General features: G+C 33.5%; 1 protein-coding gene across 1 annotated transcript; it reads right to left on the reverse strand.

The window, feature by feature from the left end:
* Positions 1-2,419: 2,419 nt before the first annotated feature.
* On the reverse strand, positions 2,420-6,440 carry LOC133699911 (uncharacterized). Its single transcript, XM_062123429.1, has 10 exons — positions 6,211-6,440; positions 5,788-5,923; positions 4,831-4,969; positions 4,541-4,753; positions 4,277-4,415; positions 3,472-3,622; positions 3,237-3,346; positions 3,062-3,159; positions 2,884-2,953; positions 2,420-2,770 (listed from the first exon to the last, which is right to left on the reverse strand). Exons 1-10 carry the CDS (start codon positions 6,301-6,303, stop codon positions 2,681-2,683), a joined length of 1,239 nt encoding a protein of 412 aa, XP_061979413.1. The 5' UTR covers positions 6,304-6,440; the 3' UTR covers positions 2,420-2,680.
* Positions 6,441-9,155: the final 2,715 nt, after the last annotated feature.

Below are 9,155 nucleotides of genomic sequence, written 5' to 3' on the forward strand. Positions count from 1 at the left end.
TAGCTTCATCTTGGTGAGGGGATCTTTTTGAAATGTGCACATTGATAGAAAGTCATTTATGGCACTCTAATGACCTATTTCTCTCTCTCTCTCTCTCTCTCTCTCTCTCTCTCTCTCTCTCTTCTCTCATTTGGTTTCCACACCATCCCTTTTTTTTCTTTCCCCCCTCTAGTTGGGTTGTTGCTGGCCAGTAGGGCTTCCTTTTCTTTTCTTCTTCCTTCTTTCTTTCTTCTCTAATTGGGCCAATAGCCCAACTTTTGACCGGTAAGGCCTGTTTCATCCCGCCTTGTCAATCATCATTAGGTATTATCAAGTAAATTAGTATTATCCAAATTTCTTGACATGCAGCAAGTTATTCTTCAGAGATGCATTTAGGACAAATCCATGGTAAAAAGTGTAGAACCAACAAGTTATTGATTGACTTACAGTTTCCTCCCATAGCTAGAAGGTACATTACTCTTTGTAAAAGTATAACTATGGTTTAGTTCCGAGAGAAATGTTAACTATTCAGATTCTCAACTTCAGCAAAGAGCTAAAGAGTGAAACCATAGTTATACTTTGACCTCATCAAAAACTCATGCGACAATTTTTTCCCTTGTTTTACTTTAAAATTAAAATATTATTTTTTGGAACCTGGCAACAAAGTTCGATTGTAAAATTAATGGAAGTCTTACTTTCATTGAAAAATTAATTATATGGAGGTCAGGAGTTGAAACCTGACAACAAAGTTCTATTGTAAAACCAGCACCCTCAGCTCTGGGCTATTGCTATTATTTTGTTACACAAAACAAAAGATTTTTATCCATAATGTTTCTATGCATTGTTTTGATTTTTCTAAACATAAATAACTGATAATTAACATAAAGTTTAGTTAATAATTTTTATATCATATTTAAGTTTACAATTAAATATAATTAAGTAATAGGCACAACATTTTCAATTATAAAAGTAACTACTATTACAAAAAGTTAACAGCATTAATTGAGTGCTAAGTTTTATTGTAAAACTAGCACATTTATTGTTGGCCTGCCACCACCACTACAATCATAATAATTATTGTTGTTGCTACTACTATTACTAATCAGTAACCACCACCACCATCACCATTGAAATTCAAGTATTGGCTTGAAAAGAAAGGTAATTGTATTTCTTTAGTGTATTTTGATTTTAATATGGTTCATGTTCTCATGACACTTAGTGAATTGATTATAGTTCTACAATCTAAATTGTTAATATCATAGAGGGCTTCTTAAACAAAAAGAAACTGATGGAAAATAAAAGTGCCATCTATTTATGAAATAAGAAGCTTTCACGTATGAAGGTTTCTTAGTTCTGGCTTTGTTTTAGACTTTAAAAGAACCTTTTATGTTCCATTATTTTCAAGAAATCTTATTTCACTTTCAAAACTTTTACCTTATGCTTTAATTTTGATTTCGTTTGTATTTTCTTCATTTATATAAAGTCAATATCCCTTACGACTGTGCATGGTAATATTGTCGGCATTAAATCTAGTGTTATAAATGAAAGATCTTCTATGTTATAACATAGAAGATTAGGTCATATCTCTATTTATTCTTTGATTTTAATTGTTGTGTAGATTGCATTAAAACAAAACAAAATAATAAGCTCAAGGTGTTAGAAGGACTTCTAGTGTTTTAGAGATTATATATATAAATATTTTTTTTTATTAACGTGGATGTCAGGGTCAGCTTGCACGTATCTCGACTAATCTTATGAACCCTGAAGTTAACGACCATATAAGTCTCCAACAACTCTAAAGTTTGTGGGACTCGAACTGCTGACTTTTAAAAAACAAACCTATAACCTGACTAGTTGAGCTACATCTCCTCGAGATTAATTTTTCACTAACTTCATTGATTACTATACACTACAGAAAGAGCGGCAAGGATAGTTTCTCCACTGCACTAGTCTTTTTGATAGCCAACACAATCTTTCAAAGTAAAGGAGTATATATGGAAGATTGCCCTTTTTCTTTTTCCACTTTTTTTCGATCTCTGCAGTTTTCATGAAACCTTGTTAATTCCTTACCACTTCTTTTGTGCAGTGTTTATAAAAAAAGGATATCAACTTCTATCGATATAACTCAAACAGTCAGCTTGCCAAGATGTGAAAAAGCAGTGTTAAGTTTCGAGACACCAATAGTTCTGAATCAAGGTTGGGGTTTTCAGCCCTAGAAACCAGTCCCAAGGCCTGCTTAGCCCTGTCGGCTGTTTCGCATGGAGCCAAACAGAGCCTCTATTAATCAAAACATACAAAAAGATTTCCCCCAATCATGTGATTTGCTTTTCGAATGGAGGTGCGCACCAGCCATGCATTACATCCATTAAGCTGCTAATTGATTGGAACCAAAAGTCCAGAGTAGTCAATGGTTAGGGACATAAACGAAACGCGCATGCCATGACTCAAAAAGCATATTCGTGACAGTGAAACCAAAGTTGCCACATAAGGAGAGTAGACATTGAATTTGTTACATAAAATCACTTCGCATGGTAAATGTTAAAACGCCTAGAAGACCTCCTCTCTCAAAATTTTCCCAAAGACACTATCAATTTCCAACTGAAGTAAATGACAACCAAAAGTACTGATGTATTCCAACGGACCCAGCTCCATCTCCAGCTATGGATTGACCTTATAAATAAATAACCAGAGAAAAAGACCCCTAACGAATCATCAATCCCTGAACTGCCTGTGAGCTGTCTTCGGTGATCTTGTTAGCTTGGATGGTGTTTATGACATTTGCAATATTATCCTGGAAAACATGGAGCTTCAGTGTCAGAGTCCAATAAGGATAACACAATGCAGAAGGCATATTCCAGATGGTAAATGCAAGAGTTAAGCAAGATTGTTTATGAGAATTCTTACCCTCCATGTACCAAGCTTTGTCCTAAGCACCTGCCACTGTTGTCGCCCAAATACACGCTCAGTACAAGAACTGCACATCACATCAATGTTATATTCAAAGGAAACTCACTTTTACAAATCACAATAAATTATAAGCACTGTAGTCCTGCTATAATCATGAGAGAGAGAGAGAGACTACCTCACAAGCACAACTTGATTCATCTGGTCCATTTTACAGGCAATTAACTTGGAAGTTAATGCCTTCACTACCCATAATTCCACCTCATCATCATCGATCTGCAAGGACGCCTAAACAAAGTGAGTATATAAGACAATGGTGAATTTAGTAAAAGCAGAATGGTGAGCCAGTTTACCCTAAGAGTATCTTTGATGAGGGTATATGGAATCCGACCAGATTCATGCGAAGCAAGATCCACCAGTGATATCATCCGCATCTTCGCTATACAATCTTCATGAACAAGACCTATAAAACAAAGTATGAATGAAAATAAATTTACTTTTGAAGATAATGTTTGTCAGAAAAAGCTTTGAAGAAATATCAGTTCATCTAACAGCCATGACTGGAGTGCACAAGTCCAAAAGTAATACCATAGCTTTTCAGAAGAGCAGAATTCACAGCTTGAAACTCCAGATAAGCATCCAGCCTCTGAGTCAGGAAAATCTTTAGGAGCTGATATACCAACGCATATTTAGCATCCTTTTCCAATTGTGCAACAGCAGGCATATCTAGTAGATCACACTGCAATATAACTAAGCAAATCAGTATCTGGAATCCCAAATTTAGACATACATAAGCTAGGCCAAGACAGGCAAAAAAAGAATCTTAAACAAACTCAAAATAAATCGATACAAAAGCAACGTGTCATAACTAGGGAAAAAAAGAAAAAAGAAAATTGATGCTCATAACATAATACACTAAAAGTATACAGTGTAGAAGCCATAAATTCATTCAAAAAGTAAGCTGACCACCAGGGTTAAAAAGGAAAAAAAAAAGCCAAGATATGGAAATCTGAAGTACAACCAGCATTTTCATTCTAATTAAAACTCTAATTCAAGAACTTCAAAGTCCCCTTATATTAGAACTTCATTACCATATTCAGGGATATGTCCTATCATTTCTGACCAAACAAGTTTTAACCATTTGAACATCACAGCAGAAATTACAGCACTGTATAAACAAAATTCACCAGACACAGTTCATAAAGAAATAAACTGTTATGGAAGCTCTCTAAAAAGCGAGTGTTCACAGAAAATTAAGATAATTTGGCTTTTATGGCGGTGGTTAATGTATTTTTCCTTCACATTGGACACATCATGACAGCCTACAAAATGGTTTCTCATGTAAGCATGCAGGAAGATTGCGATGTAAAGGATCTCCAAGATTAAGCAATACCTGAAACATGTCAGGTGCCTTGACAAATTCAATAATTGTACGTGCAGCTTCATCCTTGGCTTCGCCCATTATATAAGCATCCTCGCCAGAGAAAGTGGCTAAATACCTAGTCAAGAATTTGAAAGAATCCTTTGCAGAGCTGCAACAATAAAATAAGGGTAGCGCACAGTTGTGAAATTAATTAAACAACATAAATGCACAATGAAACTTAAATAGATAAAAAGGAAAGTTCATTTTCATTTGTTAAATATCTTCCTATCACACCTCTTGCTATCTTTTAGTGCATTGGCAACACAGATAAAAAGCTCTCTCTGATCCCGGACTTCAAGATTCCACTCTTTCAAGAAGCTATCAATCTTTTTGCAAGAAGGAATGATGTGTTCAGTGACTTTTCCACTCATGGCCAAATTTAAGGCCTTCATGTAAACATAGAACCGGCAGTACACATTATCCAGTAGGTTGTATAGATTGAACAAGCTGGCAAAGAAGTCAAGTGTAAGATAGTGACTTCAAAAAAATTATAACTTGTAATCAAACTCAATGTGATATATTACATCTTTAGGCGCAGCACAGGCTTGTCACTTGGTTGTTGAATAATTTTTGCGCATATAAGTTTTGCCATCTCAAGTTCTTCATCTGGACTTTCAGACTTTGTGACAAGATTGCAAATGACAGTGAAGATACATTCAAGATCTAAGGCAGAAGAAAATAAATGACGTATTATGCTTATGTAAGAATTATGACGCGTATCTGTAAGAATAGAAATGCAAGTTATAATATCTCTATCTATGTCATTATTGCTTGACAAGGTTCAAGCTGTCTAAATTAGACATTCAGTTCCCATTTTGTTAATGTTCTCGTTTCTTCACTCAATAAAAATGTTTCTCTAATACTAAAAAATAAAAACACAGTCCACTAAGTACAAAAATCCAGGAGTAAATAACCATGTATCACAACAAGGTCAAAAGAAAAGGAAAAATATGGTTCAACAAGATACCTATTTACTTGTCATTAAAAAACTCAACTGTTGACCTGATTCTTAATCACAACTCTTATTGGAAGAAAATTGAGGGACAGAAAGAGTAGGACAACAGATTATGGCTATTGCATAGAAGACTACTCTGGATAGCCAAGAAATCGATGAATTGCCAAAAATAGCTGTAAATATCAACCGAGAACAGCAACTTGCAATTACATAACCATATGAATTATCACAGCAAAGAGAGTTATATGATTAAAAATAAAATTTATTTTTGATATTTATCAGTACAATTGCAATTAACACTTCAAATCCATATCATGAATCACAAGCATAACAAGCAATCACTTTCAAAATACAACCAATATCACAAACTAACAAAAACCGCCCTCTGCTCCCTAAGATTATTAGAAGCTGATATCAAGAAAAATTGCAATCTCATTGCATCTAATTCATATATTGTACATAACCACTTAACAATTCAGAGCTAGATTTTAGTTTCTTGGCAAGAAACGTGCGAAAAGAGAAGTACCTTTCTCGGAAACCTTGGAGTTGGAAAAAACAATATCAGCTGAAGTTAACATTAATGAAGTCAAATCCAACCACCTATTCCTCACCATACATTCTTGCGCTTCCACACACAGCCTACTCACTTGTTGTTCCGCTACCTACCATACCAACCAATCCGATCATAACACGCAATTCTCAATTAACATTTTCCACAATTATTTTGTTTATAACATCAATATCCAAATTCCACCGCACATACAAAATTAAGCAAAATAAATTAATAATTTCTCCAATCAATAATAATAATAATAATAATAATAATAATAATAATAAAAGCAAATTCAAGAAGGATTATAAAGTGAGAATATTTCAATAAAAATAATATTAAAAAGTGAGATTTATAAATTTAGGAGACGTTTAAGATTTTTCTTAAAAAAACTGATACCTCGGGGCCGGCGTCGGACCAGGAGAGTTCGGAGGTGAAACGGACGACGGAGAGGGCTGGATCCTCTTCGGATGTGGGGACCACAGTCGTCATTCTTGTTGACCGAGTTATCTTCTCTTCTTCTGCAACGCCTTTGTTTGGTTGCTGAGAGAGAAGGAGAGAGTGAAAATCCAAAACCCTAGCTCGGGTCTTTGTTTGGTTGGAGGCAGTGGTGTATCTGTAATTTCCTTCGTTTATTGTGGTCTCTTAGCTTTATTTTGACGATCTACTTTGAGAAATTATTTCCAGTCCCTTTATTTTGAATTTGTATATAACTTAGACCTTTATGTTTGAAACATATATCTTATAAAATTAAGCCTCATTTATTTTATATATTTACCAGTATTCTTGTCACACGCGTTGCAAGTGTGTAAATAAATATTTCATAAAAAATATTAAAAATAATTCTAAAAATTAAAAAAATAAAATATTACATAAGAATAAAATTTGAATAAAGTCATCTATATATAACTCAAATGCATTATAAGTTTTACAAATCGTTTTATTTTAAAGATATTTTTTAATATATATAAAACAAATATTAAAAATACAGACACCAATAAAAAATTTATTCTAACTTTTAACAAAAAGTATTTTTAATATTAGTAGAATTTGTCAAGAAGTATAAATCATTTACTTTAAAGGAGTAAGTCATAACCTTAGAACAAATTCATAAAATTCTTGTTATTTATTCTTACAATAAAAAAAAATACTTCTTGTTGATCATAAAATTTTATACCTAAAATTGATATTATAATTTTTTTATTAAGAAGGGTGATGTATGTAAGCACACGTGTGTGTCTTATATATTATTTTTCTTTCTATGTTTATTAATTTAAGCATTTGGAATCTCTATTCCAATATAAAACCTGAGTTGTATGAACTCTAGAGAGAAAAGTTGACATTCAAACTTAATAACCGCAACCCAAAATGAAATTATTATAAAGCCCATTCATGTATAGAGTAGGTAGAGATAATAATAAGAATAATAATGTGATAAACATGAAAGATTACATTTTTTTAAGATTTGAGAAAAGAAATCGATGTAGGTGGCAAAGCTTATATCTTTTTCAAAGTTTTTATGCAATCATAAACAAAATTTATGTAAATGTTTGGCATATTGTTGTGTTTTCTAAGTGTAATTCCCTTGTGAACATCGGTTAGTTTTGGTCAGTTTTATAATATTGGTCACCAACATTAGTGGAGTAGACTAATAGCTTGAGAATGGTAACTTGAGTGTTCATCTAATTAATTGAGCACCTAGCCATATCAATCACATAAAGGTAACGGATCCAGTGAGACTAACTAGCTTAATCTATGACCTAAGGTGGTGCTTTAGGGCAATGCCTCTATGGTAATCACTAAGGTTAACTAAAGAAACAAAACTATTTTCTCCCTTTAATCTCTCTTCAAGTGACTATTAAAATCAAGAATTCAAAAATCCATGCATGTGAACCCACTTTGAAAGTTAATGACTCGAATGAAAGTCTACGCCATATAGGTGAAAAATCTCAAGTCTTCCCACAAATTACAAACACATCTAGGGAGAACTTTCCTCAGAACTGGAAATAGAGAAGCAAACAAGATGTACAATGACACCTTTGTTTCTTGATCATGCTAAGATAAAGAAATTGGTGACTTAAGACTATTATGATTACAAGCTCCAGCTTTTTAGTTAATATAAGTAGTGAGAATTCATCAAATCCCATTCAACTTCTATATTATCCAAAAACCAACTAACATATAACAAAACCACAATGTTCAACTCAATTCCATAGCTTTAAGATCTCATAATCAGCTTGAGATGAACACATTTTGCACAACGGTAAAATTCTCTCGTTAGTTGATTGTTTTTAGAACTGCAACGTGTCTAAGTATCAGAAAGTATCAAAAATTATTTTACGCTTCCATTCTGTTTTAGTTTGTACTAGTCTTTAGAAAGTGGTTAGTTTGTTGAAACATGTTGTTGTTCATGGCTTAATTCTTGATCTCTAAGTTATTTTTCAGTTTCTATATAATGTAAGCATGTTGCATAATAAAATAGAATTCCCTGTTTGCATTCATTTACCTATTCTTCTATCTTTCTTCTTTTTGTATATCCATAAACTTCTACCTCCGTTATACTCCTTTCTTTTTTTAAAAACTTACAAATTGGTATTAGAGTTGTTTTCTTAAGGGATCTGTGTGTGAGATTGACGTATCATGGAAGCTGAAACAAGTTTCTCTTCAATTGCTCCGCTGGTGTTCAATAGAGACAACTACCAGATTTGGGCAGTACACATGGAGACATATTTGGAAGCTTTGGATCTTTGGGAAGTAGTGGAAGAAGACTATGATATTCTTGTACTTCCAAACAATCCCACCATGACACAGATCAAAACTAATAGGGAGAAGAAGACGAAGAAGTCAAAGGCCAAAGCATGCTTGTTTGCTACGGTGTCATCAACAATCTTCACAAGAATAATATCCCATAAGATAGCCAAGTCTATATGGGATTACCTTAAGGAAGAATATGCAGGAAACGAAAGGATAAGAGGACTGCAGGTTTTAAATTTGATAGAGGATTTCGAGTTGCAAAAGATGAAGGAATTTGAAACAATTAAAGAGTATTCAGATAGATTTCTTGGAATTGCAAATAAAATCAGGCTACTCAGGTCTGAATTCAGTGACTCAAGGATTGTAGAAAAAGTCCTTGTCATGGTACCTGAAAGGTATGAAACGACAATTACCACATTGGAAAATACCAAGGATCTGTCAAAAATTTCTTTGGCAGAATTACTTAATTCCCTACAGGCACAAGAGCAAAGACGACATATGAGGCAAGAGGTCAACACTGAAAGAGCCTTATTTACAAAACATCACGGAGCTTTCAAAAACAAAAGAAAAGAAAAGAAATGCCTTAGGGA

This window comes from Populus nigra, chromosome 7 (assembly GCF_951802175.1).
Source record: "Populus nigra chromosome 7, ddPopNigr1.1, whole genome shotgun sequence".
NCBI lineage: Eukaryota > Viridiplantae > Streptophyta > Magnoliopsida > Malpighiales > Salicaceae > Populus > Populus nigra.

Coding starts and splice junctions, on each gene's coding strand:
- LOC133699911 (XM_062123429.1), bottom strand. CDS start 6,303: ATGACGACTGTGGTCCCCACATCCGAAGAGGATCCAGCCCTCTCCGTC. Junction 3,160..3,236: donor TCATCAAAGATACTCTTAGG/GTAAACTGGCTC, acceptor GCGTCCTTGCAG/ATCGATGATGATGAGGTGGA. Junction 2,771..2,883: donor CAAAGCTTGGTACATGGAGG/GTAAGAATTCTC, acceptor CATGTTTTCCAG/GATAATATTGCAAATGTCAT.